Source organism: Palaemon carinicauda, chromosome 17 (genome assembly GCF_036898095.1).
Source record: "Palaemon carinicauda isolate YSFRI2023 chromosome 17, ASM3689809v2, whole genome shotgun sequence".
Classification (NCBI taxonomy): domain Eukaryota; kingdom Metazoa; phylum Arthropoda; class Malacostraca; order Decapoda; family Palaemonidae; genus Palaemon; species Palaemon carinicauda.
This window is the reverse complement of record NC_090741.1, coordinates 55,570,741-55,590,740: the sequence shown is the minus strand read 5'-3', so window position 1 is coordinate 55,590,740 and position 20,000 is coordinate 55,570,741. Positions and strand designations below refer to the sequence as shown.

The 20,000-nt window shown below is 39.2% G+C and overlaps 1 protein-coding gene across 1 annotated transcript in view; it reads left to right on the top strand.

The window, feature by feature from the left end:
- LOC137656373 (uncharacterized) overlaps positions 1-20,000 on the top strand; it is a 48,272-nt gene that overhangs the window by 19,304 nt on the left and 8,968 nt on the right. Inside the window, 7 exon segments of the mRNA XM_068390548.1 lie at positions 1,344-1,402; positions 11,420-11,594; positions 11,596-11,614; positions 12,991-13,081; positions 15,113-15,237; positions 18,361-18,567; positions 19,419-19,604. Of these exon segments, the coding sequence (XP_068246649.1) occupies positions 1,344-1,402; positions 11,420-11,594; positions 11,596-11,614; positions 12,991-13,081; positions 15,113-15,237; positions 18,361-18,567; positions 19,419-19,604 (862 nt within the window).

Genomic DNA, 20,000 nt, shown 5'->3' with positions numbered 1-20,000 from the left:
AGCCCTAGCTTATCCAGAGTGGCAGGATGAACTTGATTACATAGGTCATGTTACTATCCATTTTTTTTTTGAAAGTTTGATAAGGTGTTCTCTGACTTTATCATGGCCACAACAGCCTGCCTGTTCTAACGACAGTGCAGCACTAGCTTATCCAGAGGGGTAGGGTGAACTGGATTACATAGCTGATGTATTAGTTTTTTCATAAGTTTTAAGCATTTTTTTCTCTGACTGTATCATAGCCACAACAACCTATTCTAGACAGTGCAGCCTTAGCTTATCCAGATAGGTAGGGTGAACTGAATTACATAGTTGATGTATCAATTTCTTATGTCATCAAATCTCACATCACCCCTATATAATAAAGAATATATATATATATATATATATATATATATATATATATATATATACAGTATATATATATATATATATATATATATATATATATATATATATATATATATATATATATATATATATATATATTTCCGGTGACGCTCAGTGGGATGGCAAGACGTGTAACTACTCTTTCTCTCCCTGTCCCTCGGATAGGGAGAGAGAGAGAGAGAGAGAGAGAGAGAGAGAGAGAGAGAGAGAGAGAGTACTCATACTCAGGTGAGAGGGTTTGTAGTTAGGAAAGGTGGAGGGGGTGGGAAGGGTTGAATCTGTGTGTGAGCGTATGCCTGAATATCCACTTAAATATTCGGCTGTCATTTCTGACTGGGCACGTACACTACTATGTCATATTAGAAAGATATTTGTAAACTTTAGGAAATGAATTTTAGATCTACTGTTATTTTAAACTGTAATCACTAATCTACCTTAAAAGAAAAAAAGGAAATTTCTTAAGAAAATCCCAGTTATGAAACTGTAACTAATATGAATTTACGAAACTGTAACTAATATGAATTTACAAAACTGTAACTAATATGAATTTATAAAACTGTAACTAATATGAATTTATAAAACTGTAACTAATATGAATTTACAAAACTGTAATTTGAATTTACAAAACTTTAACTAATATGAATTTACGAAACTTTAACTGATACAAATTTACAAAACTGTAACTAATATGAATTTAAAAAACTGTAACTAATATGAATTTAAAAAACTGTAACTAATATGAATTTAAAAAACTGTAACTAATATGAATTTACAAAACTGTAACTATAATTAATTTACAAATGTTTAACTAATATGAATTTACAAAACTGTAACTAAAATTAATTTACAAATTTTTAACTAATATGAATTTACAAAACTGTAACTTATATGAATTTACAAAACTGTAACTTATATGAATTTACAAAACTGTAACTAATATGAATTCATAATTCCAGCTTGTGAGTGCCTTTTCGACGGAAGATGTAAAGCGGGTTCAGCTCGGTATTCATGATGTGTAAGTCAGTTTAAGACGTTTTTGAAGATGTAGGGAGTCTTAATGTCTGATAAGAATTCTATCCTGTTCGTAATACTAGGCATGCTGTTAATTTTAATAGTCAGGCCTTCTCCACCAAGAGGCTCAATACTACACAGTATTCTAGAAGTTTTATTCTAGCCGTGACCAAGTTGTGGAATGATCTTCAAAAGTTCAAAGTTGCAGCAAATATCTTTATGTTGAACAGGCTGACATAAGTCTTTTTATAGTTTATATATGACAAATGTGTTTTGATGTTGTTATTCTTTTTAAAATAGTTTATTGTTAATTTTTTTCTCTCATATCGTTTATCTATTTCTTTATTTTTCCCTATTGAACCCCTGGGGCTTATAGCATCTTGCTTTTCCAACTAGGGTTGTAGCTTAGCTAATAACAATAACTTTCTTAGTTCGTCACTTCCTCCTACGATTCACTAAACACTCCTATGTCATCTGCAAATCTTATGTGGTTAAGATAGTCTCCATTAATATTAATTCCTAAATTTTCTCAATTCTTAAAAAGAAAATTCTTCTAGACATGCTATGAATAATTTAGGAGAGATGGGGTCTCCCTGTCTAACTCCTTTCTCAATCGGAATTTTCTCACTATCTTTATGCAGTTTTAGGATAGCTGTACTGTACTTCCTATATAGATATCTTCAAGAGTTCTGTGTAAATATGTGTGTATTATATGTGCGGATTGATGTGTATATATGTATTAATATAGTAAATAAGTAAATAAATATATGTATATGTATATATATACATATATATATATATATATATATATATATAGGTTATATGTGTGTATGTAAATATAAATGTATATATATATATATATATATATATATATATATATATGTATATATATATATATATATACATATATATTTATATATATATATATATATATATATATATATACTGTATATATATATACATATACTTTATATTTCTATAAATACGCATACAAATGCACACACATCCACACACATGTATGTATATATACAGAAACTGAAAATTAAATAAGTGTCCTTTTTGGGCTCAAGCCATGTCGTCCTGATGGAAGTTCCTTAAAGGCAGCTTCCTAGGGTATATTACAACTACGGCGATATTCCCAGAGAATTTACCTTCAGGTACCCAGAATTCTAACTCCTGGAGCGAGTATCCCTAAAAAAGACCTTAGGGATATCGTAAATATCAGTGGACGTATTCTTGACACGCCTCATAGCAATCTATACCCCGAATAGAGTTAACACTTCGTAGGGGTAAAATGGCAAGAAAACGAAAACGATAAGAAAGGGGGGAGCCGTTCATAAGGCATCTCTCCTCCCCGTTTCGAAAGCGTGCCCTGCGCCGCTCACGGCGCCATCTGTATTCCTTTTTGCGTAGCTCTACGACTCGGTGTGTTTTCCCTGTTTTCTACCCAATCTTGGAATTTTCTCGCTTAATAATGCTTTCTCCAACTTCTTCTGCCTCGGATAAGTTGAGTACTATTTCTTTTATGTATAAATGTAGGCTCTTGGTTAAAATTAAAGTAATTAAAAGAGTTATCTTTGATACAAGAGCTGTTGCCTGCTGGAGGCATCATGGATGCTGTCGCTCGCTAGAATAGGATTTATTTGTTAGCAAGAGCGACGTTCCCAGCCCCCTTTGCGCTTAAATATTAGCTACTTAGCTTTTTTAGGAATTCTGTTATGATGCGATAGTAGTGTGCCTGGCGAAGTTTTGCCAAGGCTGCCAACACTAGTCTTCGTAGGCTAGCTGTTGGCCTATGTACTTCCTGCATGATAATTAGTCTTCCAAATGTGAATTTATTGCTTTAAGCGTTAGGCAACGTTATACATATAAGTCCTTTTCGAGTACCTTCCAAGATAGTATTGGTGTGAGTTTCGGTGAATTAGGTAATCGATTCTCTTAGTGCCTAGGCTAGGTTGTCTTAGGTCATTATAATATTATCTGTTCCCCGTTTGCTCCCTTCTCTTCGGGGAAGGGGCAAACCCTTTCCCTCTGTTTAAGCCTTAGGCTTAACTCTAGTGGTTTATTTGAATTAATCTTCAAATATATCTATGCTGGAGTAGTACTGTACCTTCCCGTTCCAACTGTATTGGTTCAGAGGGGGACAGTACAACAGTGTTTAGTCTGAGCCCGGTTTGTCTGGCATGGGGCAGAGTCTCCCTTGCTGATTGACTCGGGCATTAAGGGTTATCCCCTTGGTCCACCTTGATGGGTTCCAGTAGTGATCCCTTTACTCGGTGACTCATCAGACTGTCCTATTGCCGTTCCGGTCTCGGGATATGTTCCCTTTTCTGGAAGGGCAATTCCTTCCTTGCCGTGGTTCTTGGGAGGCAGCCAGTAGTGCCGGCCTCCCTCTCGGGTCTTTCTCTAACTGAGATGAACTGTCTTAGTTGGGAATGACCCTTAACCAAGGTAAGGTTGGATAGGACCCTCTGTCCTTCCCTTCTTTTTTCCGTTCCTTGTGTCAGTCGTCTGCATCCTTGCCTAGCCTAGGTTGGGATGAGGAACTGGCGTGGTCTCCTGTCGGCCGGCAGAGTGTGCCGACCGGCAGAGACCATTACTTCGAGTGCTGCCCGGTCCTTTCTTGGTCCCTCCATCGCTGCCGTCTGTAGATTCAGTAGGCAGCGGTTAGGAAGCTTGACTTAGTGTCTCCCCTTCCTTTCGGCACTCTTTCGGGTGCCGGGCCCAGAGACTCATAGTCTCTTAACCCGGCACTCATTCTATTGTCTTAGTATGTGTTGTCCTTGCCGTCTGCCGGCCTACAGGCCGGCCGTCGGTGGGGAGGGGTGTTCTCCAGTTCTCTTGCTGTCGGTCGGCGTTGGGTGTATACCTTTGCCGGCCGGTCTCTTGCTCATCTGTCGGCCACTACAAGTGGGGCCGGCAGCCGAGCGCTGCCTAGTGTGGGGGGCCAGCCGGCAGGGTTTGTTTACTGCTGCCGGCCGGCCTGCGACACTGCCCAGTCAGCCGGCCACTAAGAATGATGGCCGGCAACGCAGTGCAAACCGGGTGGCTGCGGTCCGGCAACCACTGCCGGCCGGTTCAGGCATGGGATCTGGAGTTCTCCCCAATAAGGGTGATCTGATGTTGTGTACTTGAGATCTACCTTTCGAAAAACGGGGGGGGGGGGGGGGTGCTGTCCGGCAATAGCCGGCTGGCACACCACCCTCAGGTACTGTATCAGTCCTCTCTTGGTGGTATATTCAACCAAGGGAGTTCATGATGTAGTAGGTTACAACACTGTCTTTTCTATCTTACTTGTGTTACTGGTACAATCACCTGGTGTCGCCTTACAAGGATAAAAGATAATTCTTTTATCCCTGGCCGGAATGGTAATATTTTACCTTAGGTGTGAGCTACACCTAATTTCCTTTGGAAATACGTTCTCTGGTTATTCTAGTAAAGACTAACTATGTGACTTGGCTGGTGGGCTTCCACAGGTGTTTGTGTGGGTTTCACAAGTAGGTGTCTTTCCCTTATTCTTGTTGAATACTCATTTGTTACATGTGAATTGAAATTCACTTGATATTCATGGAAATTTTTCTTCTTTTACAGGAGGAGCATCCGAAGTGTGATAGTGTCTTCTGCAATGTCCGCAGTAAGAACTTTTGCGGACATGCCTCGTGTAGGAGGCACGCGGCTTGTGCAGCCTCCAATGATGACCATCGTTACTGGGATCCGCAGGTATGTGCTGTATGTACTAACCTGCTATCAGAGGCTTTTGAATCCCCTAGGTCGGCGGAGTCAAGAGATGCAGCGAGGGAGAGGCTTCGCTTATGGGTAAGGGGTTTTCAGAAAAACACCACTGGACCTTATCTTCCTAACGAGAAGATGAGGGCATACCTTTTTCCCAAGGCTTCCCCTGATGCTGTTGTTCCCCAGCCTCGGCCGGAGATCCCTCTGATCCAGATTCCAGTGGAGGAGGATGTCGCTGACGCCATGCAGGACATCCAGTTGGACGACAAGATGTCCGACTTGTCCGATCGTGCGGAGCAGGATCTCCTCGCAGAGGGCGAGGAGGAGGATCGAGATCCTATTGCTGTGGAGGAAGAGGTTCCCGTATCATCAGACGTGCCGGTTCAGGTCTCTGAACCTATCCCCTCTACCTCGTCCGCTCTTCCAGCAAAGCTTGGACAGGCTCTCTCTTCCATCGTTGGTATGATCCAACAGATGCAGAGGGAGAATAATCAGAAGGCCGCTACTTTGGAGCTCCAGATGCAGAAGATCACAGCATCACGTGGACCTCCAAAGAAGCTCAACGTTAAGGACCTTCCTCTGTGCTCGGATGCCAACCCGTGGAGATATGCCGAGCACATGCCGATGACGATTGGGAAGATCGTCATGTCGGAGAAACTGGGCTCAGTTCCCCTTGAGGAGGTGGAATTCTGGCCCAGTAGAGGGGCCTACCCGGACTGCTATGTCCGTTTGAAGAAGGAGCCGGCTTCGAAGGAGGAGACGGAACCAAAGGAGGTGATTATCCTGGATCACTCCAAGGCTCAAGCCACTTTAACAGCTGCTTTAAAGGAGAGGGGGTTCTCAAACTCAAAAGTTGCCGCTTTGAGTAAGAAGCACCCCTCCTTTGTATCCTCCCCAGCTAGGGCCTTCCCCTTTATGCAAAAGGGGTTTGCGGCCGTCATGAAGGCGGTTGAAGCTGGCAAGCCGTGCCCGTCTTTGGAGGAATGTAAACCTCTATCGTTGGCATTGCCAATGGACAATAAGGACTGGAAGGAGGTGCACCTTACTTTCTCGGTTGGGAAGTTGGACGCCGACATTGCAGGACAGCAGTTCGGCGAAAACCTTCCCAAGTTGTCGGAATTCCTTCTACGGAGGGAATTGGACACAAAGGAGCGCCTGGCAGCCTCGATGTCTCTCCAGACCAACATGGAGACGATGGCTAGCGACCCCAAGATGCCAGAGATGTTCATGGTTATGGCCAAAATCCATCTGGCCACAGTAACCAAGGACCTCTATTGCTTTGTTAAAGCAAGGAGGGCCTGTAGGGAGTTTGTGTTCGCCTCGGCCACAGTGAGGCATGAACCCAAGAGGCTAATTTCATCCAGCATCTGGGGTAAAGATCTCTTTCCCAAGGACGTGGTCAAAGAGATCGTGGACAAGGCAGCCACTGAGAACCGCAATCTTCTCCTGAAGTGGGGCCTGTCCCTTAAGAGGAAGTCTTCTCCGGATGAGGGCCCTCAGCCGAAAGGAAAGGCGAAGAAGTCAAGGTTTTCCTCCCGTCCAGCCAAGTCCTTCAAACCGCAAAGACAACAGCAGCAGCAGCCAGCTTTGCCTCCGGTTCCACAACTGGTAGCCCAGACCCCGACCACCTTCCAATGGGTTCCCCAAGCCATGTCATCAGCTTCCCCGGCATTCAATCCCGTGTTCGAGGGACAGTCGACCACGTTTCGTGCAAGACCCAGAGGAGCAGCTAGAGGGTCATCAAGACGCCCCTCTAGGGGACGAGGATTCAGAGGTGGTCGCGGCCAGGGAGGCAAGACTGCAGGGCAGTCAAAGTGAAGTGTCGCCGGTAGGTGGGAGACTTCAGTATTTCCGGGATCGCTGGACCTTCGATCCCTGGGCCCACAGCCTTCTCAAAAATGGACTGGGTTGGAGTTGGTACAGTACTCCGCCCCAGTGCCCTCAATTTTTCCAACAGTACATCCAAGATCTGTTGGAGAAAAAGGTGATCAGGAGGGTAAAGTCCATCAAGTTCCAAGGGAGGCTGTTTTGTGTTCCCAAGAAAGACTCGGGGAAACTCAGAGTCATTCTGGACTTGTCACCACTCAACAAGTTCATAGTGAACCACAAGTTCAAGATGTTAACGTTACAACACATAAGGGCCTTACTGCCCAAGAGGGCATATACCGTCTCCATCGATTTGTCAGACGCATATTGGCACGTTCCAATAAGTCGTCGTCTCTCCCCCTACCTAGGATTCAAGCTACAACAAAAACTTTACGCTTTCAGGGCGATGCCCTTCGGACTAAACATAGCCCCAAGGATCTTTACGAAGCTTGCGAGCGCAGCTCTCAAACAGTTACGCCTAAAAGGGTTCCAGGTAGTAGCCTACCTGGACGATTGGTTGGTGTGGGCAGCATCCAGAGCAGAATGCTTGCAAGCTTCCCTACAAGTGATTCAGTTCCTGGAATATCTAGGCTTCATGATCAACAGAAAGAAGTCTCGTCTTTCTCCAGCTCAGAGGTTCCAGTGGTTGGGAATTCACTGGGATCTAGTGTCACACCGTCTTTCCATCCCGATGTCAAAGAGGAAGGAAATAGCGGGGTCTGTCAGGAGACTTCTAGGTTCCGAGAGGATATCAAGACGCGAACAAGAGAGGGTTTTGGGCTCTCTTCAGTTTGCATCAGTAACAGACCCAGTGCTAAGAGCACAGTTAAAAGATGCAGCGGGAGTATGGAGAACCTTTGCATCGAAAGAGCGAAGGGACTTGAAGAGACCGGTCCCACTTCGACTACGTTCTCTTCTCAGACCGTGGTCTCAAGCCAGTCGTCTAAAGAGGTCTCTACCTCTTCAGCCACCCCCCCCCCCGTCAGTGACAATCCACACAGACGCCTCAAAGGTAGGGTGGGGGGGTCACTCCCATCGGAAAAAAGTGCAAGGGATCTGGTCCAAGCTATTTGGGACCTTTCACATAAACTTTCTAGAAGCTATGGCAGTACTTCTTACCCTGAAGAAAGTATCCCCACGTCACTCGATCCACGTAAGGTTGGTACTGGACAGCGAGGTGGTTGTGAAATGTCTGAATCGGCGGGGATCGAGATCCCCACCTCTCAACCAGGTAATGTTAGCCATATTCCGACTGGCGGAGAAGAAGAAGTGGCACCTGTCAGCAGTTCACCTTCAAGGAGTCCGGAATGTGACCGCGGACGCTCTATCCAGGGTTACACCGATAGAGACAGAATGGTCCCTAGACGCAGGATCATTCTCTTTCATCTTGAGACAAGTCCCAGAACTGCAGATAGACCTCTTCGCGACGAAGGACAACAAGAAGCTGCCGAAATATGTGTCCCCATACGTGGACCCCTCGGCAGAAGCAATAGATGCGATGTCCCTCGATTGGAACAGATGGTCCAGGATCTACCTGTTTCCCCCTCACAATCTGATGTTGAGGGTCCTCAACAAACTGAGATCCTTCAAGGGAGTAGCAGCAATAGTGGCCCACAAGTGGCCGAACAGTGTATGGTTCCCTCTAGCTCTGGAACTACGACTGAGGTTTCTACCACTCCCGGACCCAGTTCTGTCCCAGCAAGTCCAGAAGTCGACTGTCTTCGCTTCATTACAGAAAACCCGAACCCTGCAGCTCATGATTTTCTCTCCCTAGCGGTGAAGAAACGGTTCGGAATCTCGAAAGATAATATCGACTTCCTGGAAGAATACAAGTGTAAGTCTACTAGGAGGCAGTACGAATCTGCGTGGAAGAAATGGGTAGCCTTTGTCAAAGATAAGAACCCGCACGAGATCTCTACGGAGTTCTGCCTATCCTTCTTCATTCACCTCCACGGACAGGGGCTGGCGGCGAACACAATTTCTACATGTAAGTCAGCTCTAACAAGACCCATTCTATATGCCTTCCAGGTAGACCTCGCTAACGAGATGTTTAATAAGATCCCAAAGGCCTGTGCTAGGCTTAGACCATCAGCTCCTCCAAAGCCTATTTCATGGTCGTTAGACAAAGTCCTTCATTTTGCCTCATTACTAGATAATGAGGAATGTGCGTTGAAGGACCTGACTCAAAAAGTGATCTTCCTTTTTGCCCTTGCTTCTGGGGCCAGAGTTAGTGAGATTGTGGCCCTCTCGAGAGAGGAGGGCCGAGTTCAGTTCCTGGATGGGGGAGAACTGAACCTGTTTCCGGACCCTACGTTTCTCGCTAAGAACGAGTTGCCCACCAACAGGTGGGGTCCCTGGAGAATCTGCCCTCTGAAAGAAGATGCATCTCTATGTCCCGTAGAATGCCTTAAGGTCTATCTTCGTAGAACTTCAGACTTCCATGGGGGCCAACTATTCAGAGGAGAAACATCGGGCTCGAATTTATCTTTAAATCAGCTTAGGGCGAAAATTACATATTTTATTCGCAGAGCGGATCCTGACAGTTCACCCGCAGGTCATGATCCGAGGAAAGTTGCTTCATCCTTAAACTTCTTTAACTTTATGGATTTTGAACACCTTCGTTCATACACTGGCTGGAAGTCTTCCAGGGTATTCTTTCGCCACTATGCTAAGCAAGTGGAGCAGCTAAAGAGGTCTGTGGTAGCAGTTGGTTGCGTCGTTAACCCTGCTGTTTAACTCTGCGAGGAACAGCGGAATCATTTGGGACTTGGATTCTTGGGTGAATGGTTAGTTATATGCGTTGATATAACTGGTAGTGAAGGCTCTCAGAGCCCACAGTGACTGTTCCAACGTTATGGTGATGGTAGCACAAGTACAGACAGGTGTGCCAAGCGTTTGCCAACGCTATTGTCAGCAAAGTAGTAACATGGACGTTAAGTTTGATACCGGGGTATGTGTAAGTGACACATATGTTTTCTTTCAGATAATCATTCATCCATGCACTACAGTACTTGTGTAAATTGTTGGTCATCCACCTAGCATATGTACATATTTATGGTGACCATGTCTATTTATTGTTTCTCAATAAACTTGTTCTCGGGAACCTTGCGTCTCCTTCACCTATTTTTGATTTCATATTGATTTTTGAGCATTTAGCCTATGTATATTAATCGGGGATATCTATAATAGCCTATTCCTTAATGCAAAGCCTGGATTATACTGGTTTATACTTTCCTTAGCAATAAGGACTCCACCCCTTTCTGAGGATGGTGGTAGCAGCAAGTTTAATCCTACGCAGATATAACCTTTTGTCTAATTTTACTTCGACCAGGGTGCTGGTCGGGACCTTTTCTTTTGGATACTGTAGTCCCGTAAGACTTCGCTTTACTTCATATAGAGTGAGACCACTATATGGTACTGGCTGGCGAGTGATTCATACATAGGTATATGTACTCTTCGTTCGTTTCTAGAGTCTAGTAGGACTCCTCCCTGTAGGGGGCAGGAAGCACTTTCATGGCTTATGATTAGTGAAAAGATGTATAACGGTAACATCTTAGGTCTGTCAGTCGAGTTGACTAAGAAACATTCTTGAGGAGTACGGCACGTATTGAGAATCCACAGATAAAGTAATGCTCTGGTATACTTCCATCAGGACGACATGGCTTGAGCCCAAAAAACGGATTTTGAGCGAAGCGAAAAATCTATTTTTGGGTAAGATAGCCATGTCGTCCTGATGGACCCGCCCTGCTCCTTTTCAAAAAAAAAAAATAAAATAAATAAATAAGAGTGAAAAGGATAGTAGGACCCCTCCCTACATACAGTATCTGTAGCACCTCGTGTATCGCTACAAGGAATACAGATGGCGCCGTGAGCGGCGCAGGGCACGCTTTCGAAACGGGGAGGAGAGATGCCTTATGAACGGCTCCCCCCTTTCTTATCGTTTTCGTTTTCTTGCCATTTTACCCCTACGAAGTGTTAACTCTATTCGGGGTATAGATTGCTATGAGGCGTGTCAAGAATACGTCCACTGATATTTACGATATCCCTAAGGTCTTTTTTAGGGATACTCGCTCCAGGAGTTAGAATTCTGGGTACCTGAAGGTAAATTCTCTGGGAATATCGCCGTAGTTGTAATATACCCTAGGAAGCTGCCTTTAAGGAACTTCCATCAGGACGACATGGCTATCTTACCCAAAAATAGATTTTTCGCTTCGCTCAAAATCCGTTTTTCATACCCATAATGAAAAATTACTTTCACCGGTAACACATTTATTTTTCGCAAAGACAATTTTCTCCCTAACCATTATAAAGACCAAACAATTAACATAATCCTGATTATCGTAATTATAAACCACTTCATAATCACAGTAATCCAAGATAATTTCACTTTTCTATTAGTTTTATAATCCTCATCTCCTAACAGCAATGGCGATTGGACTCTAGCAGGATCATACGCCCCTGACTCTGACGTCCTAGGCGCCCTTGGCCCCACGGAGGGCAAGCAGCACTGGAGGTTCATGGAGACTTCATCTACGGGTAGTGTCACTTTCATTGCAGCCCATTACACAGAAACGTCTGAACTAGCCGTGTGTCGGTACCCCTGACATCATTGGCACAAGTGAGTTTCTTTGAACGTTTCTTAGTTTTACTCATATTCATTTTCAGTCCTACCATCATCGGTACAAGTGAGTTTCTTTGAACGTTATCTTAGTTTTTCTCATATTCATTTTCAGTCCTACCATCATTGGTACAAGTGAGTTTCTTTGAACGTTATCCTAGTTTTACTCATATTCATTTTCAGTCCTACCATCATTGGGACAAGTGAGTTTCTTTGAACGTTATCCTAGTTTTACTCATATTCATTTTCAGTCCTACCATCATTGGTACAAGTGAGTTTCTTTGAACGTTATCTTAGTTTTACTCATATTCATTTTCAGTCCTACCATCATTGGTACAAGTGAGTTTCTTTGAACGTTTCTTAGTTTTACTCAAATTCATTTTCAGTTCTACCATCATTGGTACAAGTGAGTTTCTTTGAACGTTATCTTAGTTTTATTCATATTCATTTTCAGTCCTACCATCATTGGTACAAGTGAGTTTCTTTGAACGTTATCTTAGTTTTACTCATATTCATTTTCAGTCCTACCATCATTGGTACAAGTGAGTTTCTTTGAACGTTATCTTAGTTTTACTCATATTCATTTTCAGTCCTACCATCATTGGTACAAGTGAGTTTCTTTGAACGTTATCTTAGTTTTACTCATATTCATTTTCAGTTCTACCATCATTGGTACAAGTGAGTTTCTTTGAACGTTTCTTAGTTTTACTCATATTCATTTTCAGTCCTAGCATCATTGGCACAAGTGAGTTTCTTTGAACGTTATCTTAGTTTTACTCATATTCATTTTCAGTTCTACCATCATCGGTACAAGTGAGTTTCTTTGAATGAACGTTATCTTAGCTTTACTCATATTCATTTTCAGTCCTACATTTCTGCTTTCTCTATTCAAATCTTGTATCATCTTTTGTAATTCCTTCCATGATTCACTAAACACAGCTATGTCTTTTGCAAGTCGTATGTTGTTAAGGTACTCCACATTGATATTAGTTCCTATATATATATATATATAGGCCTATATATATATATATATATACATATGCCTGCATAATATTATAGTATACATATATAAATATATATGTATGTATATTAATATTGTATACATATATATATATATATATATATTTATATATATATACCTCGTATAATATCATAGTATATATATATATATATATATATACTGTATATATATACATATATATATATTTATATACTGTATATATATATATATATATTTATATATATATATATATATATATACAAATATATTCCATATAAAATAAAAGCATTCTGGAAGTACTCCAAATAACACAGAATTAAAGAATATGTATATCCTTTTTTCAATTAATTAATCGCAACATACTGAACATTTCCAGACTGTAAAACTCTACCACTGGACCCAACAACGAACATGAAGCCACTCCTTTGGGCCAACATCACAGACTTGGAGACTGTGGCCAGCTACAGGTAAGCGAGGAATTGATTGATTGGTTCAAGTTTTCTGGCAGTAATAGCCTTAGAAGATATCCTTACAAAGCAACAACGTGTAGTTCTCTCTCTCTCTCTCTCTCTCTCTCTCTCTCTCCTACAAAACAACAACAATGTGTAGTTCTCTCTCTCTCTCTACAGATAAACTATTTTACTCTCTCTCTCAAGCACCCTTCTACAAAACAATAATGTAGTGTTCTCTCTCTCTCTCTCTCTCTCTCTCTCTCTCCTACAAAACAACAACAAAATGAAGTTCTCTCTCTCTCTCTCTCTCTCTCTCTCTCTTTCCTACAAAACAACAACAATATGAAGTTCTCTCTCTCTCTCTCTCTCTCTCTCTCTCTCTCCCTCTCTCTCTTTCTTTCTTTCTCCTACAAAACAACAACAATGTGAAGTTCTCTCTCTCTCTCTATCTCTCTCTCTCTATCTCTCTCTCTCTATCTCTCTCTCTCTCTCTCTCTCTCTCTCTCTCTACAGAAAAACTATTTTACTCTCTCTCTCAAACACCCTTCTACAAAACAACAATAATGTAGTGTTCCCCCCCTCTCTCTCTCTCTCTCTCTCTCTCTCTCTCTCTCTCTCTCTCTCTCTCTCTCTCTCTTACAAATCTAATTAACTGAAACAACACTGGCGTTGATGTCATAATGAATGATCTTCCTGATCGGGTAGTTGAATCAGTAGATCATCCAAAGTTCAAACTTGCAGTAAATGTTTACATGTTGAACAGGCTGAGATAAGTCTTTTTTTATAGTTTATATATGGAATATCTGTTTTAATGTTGTTAATGTTTTTTAAAATATTTTATTTTAATTGTTCATTACTTCTTATGTCCTTTATTTATTTCCTTATTTAATTTTTTCAATAGGATATTTTTCCCTGTTGGAGCCCTTGGGCTATAGCATCTGGCTTTTCCACCTAGTGTTGTAGCTTAGCTAATAATAATAATAATAATAATAATAATAATAATAATAATAATAATAATAATAATAATAATAATAATAATAATAATAATAATAATAAATTATTTAGTTTTCAAGAGACTTACTTCTGAAATGAATCTAAAAGTACCGCTAGCATAGTACAGCACATCCTGCCCAAGAATCTTGGAATCAAGCTCTTTTTAATGGTTAGGAATACAGCTGAATACATTACTGAGATTTTTATAAGTACAGTTGGATACAGGCATTCAAGGCACACCTAGCTCTGAAGAAGAGCTCAGTGTCACACCATTACTGAACGGAGATTTCCTGTGTGTAACTCTGCAGAGTTAGCTACTTGGTTATTCGTCACGCAGTAAGGGTGTGACAGAGCGTGTTGTACCAGGAATTACTGTGTCCAACTGTACAATAAGTAAGTTGGTTTTAGTAAGATGTTTTTCAGATGAGTGTGATGCTAGATATGTTACAGGTGTAAACTGTGAACTGTATTTATTGAATAAACAAACACATGAAACATATACATAATATATATATATATATATATATATATAAATATATATTTATATGTTTATATATATGTGTATATATATACACACATGTATATGTATATATATATGTGTATGTGTGTATATATAGATATATATATATATATACATACATATATATATATATATATATGTGTGTGTGTGTGTGTATAGGGTATATATATATATATATACATACATATATATATATATATATGTGTGTGTGTGTGTATAGGGTATATATATATATATGTGTGTGTGTATAGGGTATATATATATATATATATATTATATATATGTATACATATATATACATTTATATATATATATATATATATATCATGGCTGACTGGCAAAGCAATAGGCTCTCGTCAGCCAGGGCCATGGTCAACGTCCCATCCATCTCCCACGAGTTGACTATACTTTGAATTCATACAAACATAATATAAGATCACAGACACGCCACTACTTAATATACTTACATGCATATCTCGTCATACTTATATACTTATAATTGCTTAATTCTTTGCCTTTTTAACCTAAAACAGCTGTTATCCTGGATACTTCTTCGACGGGAATATAACTGCATCTGTTTTCCACAATGTGTCCTGCATGGGGCCACTCGGAGAATGGTATTTGGAGCAGCCTCTGCCCGAGTGCTTAGTTGCTAATGGCGAGTAGAAATGATTTACCTTTTATTTTTATAGGTTATTTTATAGATGGTCTCTATATTTCAATGCATTATTTATCTCTTTAGGAAACATTTAATAGATTGTTTTATGATTATACTACACTATTTACCTCTTTAGGAAAGGATTCATCTGCTTTTATAGATTATTTTGTAGATCACTTTCTGATTATATTACAATATCTATCTCTTAAGAAAATGATTCATCTGCTTTTATAGATTATTTTGTAGACTACTTTCTTATTATATTACAATATTTATCTCTTTAGGAAATGATTCATCTCCTTTTATAGATTATTTTGTAGACTACTTTCTGATTATATTACAATATCGATCTATTTAGGAAATGATTCATCTCCTTTTATAGATCAATTTGTAGATTGTTTTATGATTAAACCACAATATTTATCTCTTAAGGAAATGATTCATCTGCTTTTATAGATTATTTTGTAGACTACTTTCTGATTATATTACAATATTTATCTCTTTAGGAAACGATTCATCTCCTTTTATAGATTATTTTGTAGATTACTTTCTGATTATATCACAATATTTATCTCTTTAGGAAATGATTCATCTCCTTTTATAGATTATTTTGTAGACTACTTTCTGATTATATCACAATATTTATCTCTTTAGGAAACGATTCATCTCCTTTTATAGATTATTTTGTAGATTACTTTCTGATTATATCACAATATTTATCTCTTTAGGAAATGATTCATCTCCTTTTATAGATTATTTTGTAGACTACTTTCTGATTATATTACAATATCGATCTATTTAGGAAATTATTCATCTCCTTTTATATATTATTTTGTAGACTACTTTCTGATTATATTACAATATTTATCTCTTTAGGAGAGGATTCATCTGCTTTTATAGATTATTTTGTAGATTACTTTCTGATTATATTACAATATTTATCTCTTTAGGAGATGATTCATCTGCTTTTATAGATTATTTTGTAGATCACTTTCTGATTATATTACAATATTTATCTCTTTAGGAGAGGATTCATCTGCTTTTATAGATTATTTTGTAGATCACTTTCTGATTATATTACAATATTTATCTCTTTAGGAGAGGATTCATCTGCTTTTATAGATTATTTTGTAGATTACTTTCTGATTATATTACAATATTTATCTCTTTAGGAGATGATTCATCTGTTTTTATAGATTATTTTGTAGATCACTTTCTGATTATATTTCAATATTTATCTCTTTATAAATGATTTATCTACTTTTAAAGATTATTTTGTAGACTACTTTCTGATTATATTACAATATTTATCTCTTTAGGAAAGGATTCATCTGCTTTTATAGATTATTTTGTAGATCACTTTCTGATTATATTACAATATCTATCTATATAGGAAATGAATCATCACCTTTTATAGATTACTTTGTAGACTACTTTCTGATTATATTACAATATTTATCTCCTTAGGAAATGATTCATCTCCTTTTATAGATTACTTTGTAGATTGTTTTAGATTATACTACATTATTTATCTCCTTAGGAAACGATTAATCTTCTTTTATAGATTATTTTGAAGAAGGTTTTCTGAGTACACTACATTAATTACCTCTGTAGTAAATTTCTTTGTTTACTGATATGTAAATTTGTATAAGCACAGTACCATAGGAATATTAATGTTCTGTGATTAATATTATTATGATTAAGAAAATGCTGGTATTTTAACAGCTAAAATTTTAATTCTTTCACCCACAAAACCAGGGAGATTCTAAACAGCCCTGTCAGTTGAATCACAGAATGAATGAATCAGAGAACTTTAAATCATTCATTCATTCTGTGATTTACCTGACAGAGCTATTTAGAATCTCCCTGGTTTTGTGGGGAAAAGTATTGATTTTTATAGCTGTCAAATTACCAGTATTTTCTTATTATAATAACATTAATTTTCTATGTTAAAGTCAATCATTTTTTTACCAGCTTTATCATAGAGAACTTTTCATTGGTTGTAAGAAACCACGTTCCCTTATTCTTTTGTTACTTCTGAGAAAAACACTGCATAATTCCTTGTTATATATAGGAGAAACAAGACTATCTTCTCAGTTCTCTCTGTTATTTCTTCTTCTTCTTCTTCTTCTTCTTCTTCTTCTTCTTCTTCTTCTTCTTCTTTGCCTGCATCATTTCCCATTTTATGTGGGGTCGATGTTTCTGGCCAGCGTTCTCCATCTACCTCTGTCCCACACTTCATTACCGGTTAATCCCTTTGATCGAAGGTCATCCTTGATACAGTCCATCCACCTTCGCTTTGGTCTCCCTCTCCTTCTCGTTCCTTGTACCTCCATTTCCATCACTCTCCTCCTAATATACTGTTCATCTCTTCTCATGACATGACCATACCACCTCAGTCTACTTTCTTGGATCTTATCTGATAGTTCTCTAACTCCTGTGGTACCCCTAATTACCTCATTCCGTATCTTATCTCTTCTTGTCTGTTATTTCTATGGGAAAAATATCCTTATTTCCTTGCTACTTTTTCTATTTTCCTTATTTCAATAATGTAAGAAACATTACAATTTCTCCCTCCTAATGATACTTTAGTGAGAAACCTTACTAATTCAGGGACCTGCTTTCAGATCCTTGCGTTATTTCTGTTAGAACCTTTTCCTCATCCGGTTAATAATGTGAGAAACATCACAATTTTTCCCTCTTTATGATAAATTTACTTCTGTGAGAAGCAGCACTAATTCAGGGTCTTGGTTTCACATCCTCTAGCCATCACTGTTAGTACATTTTCCTCATCATTATATTATTAATGTGACAAACATCACAGTTTTTCCTTCTTAATTATACTTCCGCAAGAACCAAAAATAATCCAGGATCCTTGATTTCACATCCTTATCCTTGTGTTGTTAATGTAAGAAACATCACAATTTATCCCTCTTAATGATACTTCCGTGAGTAACAATACTAATCATCCCTGATTTCATATCCTTGCGTTATTCATGTTAGAACTTATTCTTTATCCTTATGTTATTAATATAAGAAACATCACAATTTATCCTTTTTAATGATACTTCCGTGATGAATAGCACTAATCCAAGGTCCATGATTTTACTTCTCTCCCTGCAGTCTGCCTGAGCGAGCTACCTGTGCCCCCAACACCAGGCACGATCACATACGAAACGACTGAATCCCGTTTCTTGAATGGCACCGTGTCCTTCAGCTGCCCAGAGCTGATGGCCCTCGCCAGTGCCAATGTGACGCAGAATATTACATGCATCTCCCCGGATCAGCTGACCTACGCGTTTTCGCCTGCAGTTTTGGAGCCATGTTTCCGTAAGGATTAGAATGTGGGGTGAATGCAGTTCGTTGGGACAGGTGTAAACATTCTAATTACTTATCAAATGTATTGTATTTATGGGGAAAATTATGTTTATTTTGATGTGAAGTATCTCATGAAGGTAGTTTAAAGATTTACGAAATGTTATGATTTAGTGTTACAATGCTACAAGTGACGTCAATTGGGAAGCGAACACGGGGTTGAGACAGTCATAGGGCAAGCTAAGAATACGGCAGCCTAGGAGGGGTTGTAGGGGGTTGGAGCCCCCTTGAAGGTAAGTAGGCAAGGATACGTTTCCTAGATTAGGTTAGGTTCTGTTCTTATGTTTCTCTCCCTTTTAAAATATGTTTTATTAAGTCATAACTTTTGAAATTTCACACCTGCTCTGTCCAACGAACTACAAAGGCTCCTCGAATATTTTCATGATGTGAAGGTCCATGAACAATACGTTTAATATCAAAAGTTAATAATATAAGAGAGCGTTGGGACATGCGACAGGAGGGTCTGAGTTTGGGTTAGGTTGCCTTGAAGTTACACACAGTAAAAGATAAATGCTTAAGTACAAATTAAGTCTTGTATAATAAGTTGAAATTACGGTTCTCACGCTAAGAGGCATTACCAGAAGTATAAGTATTTGGTCTCTCCCGTCCTTCATGTAGGGTGAGAGTGAGTAGTCATACCCTGGTGAGAGAGTTTGTGGTTAGGAAAAGAGGAGGGTGTGCGAAGGGTTGAATCTGTGTGTTTACTCGTGTGTACATATCTATCTAAATATTCAGCTGGGTTAACGGGTTGCATACACTAGTAGTAGTAGTAGTAACGATAATAATAATAACCTTATTTCCTGTAGATTTCTGCTGGGATGACCTTATAATAGATAATGCAACCACGACCTGGAATGCATCTTTGAACTACATTGAAGGCAGCAATGTGACCTCGACTTGCATACAAGGTCACGAGGTCACGCCCGGAAATACCGTGCAACTGGTGAACTGCACGTCAAACGGAACTTGGGTATGGCTGCCATGCTACCAAGGTGAAGATCTTTCTAATTCTTATTTGCTTTAACAGAATCTAGGGGTGTAGATCCGTTTGGTTTTCTTTAATGAAATCTAAAAAGATTAAGTTACAAGGTGAAGATCCTTCTCATTCTTATTTGCTTTAACTGAATCTAGGGTTGTAGATCTGTTTAGTTTTTTAATAAAATCTAAAAAGATTAAGTTACAAGGTGAAGATCTTTCTCATTCTTATTTTCTTTAACAGAATCTAGGGTTGTAGGTCTGTTTAGTTTTTTAATGAAATCTAAAAAGATTAAGTTACAAAGTGAAGATCCTTCTCATTCTTATTTGCTTTAACTGAATCTAGGGTTGTAGATCCGTTTGGTTTTCTTTAATGAAATCTAAAAAGAGTAAGTTACAAAGTGAAGATTTTC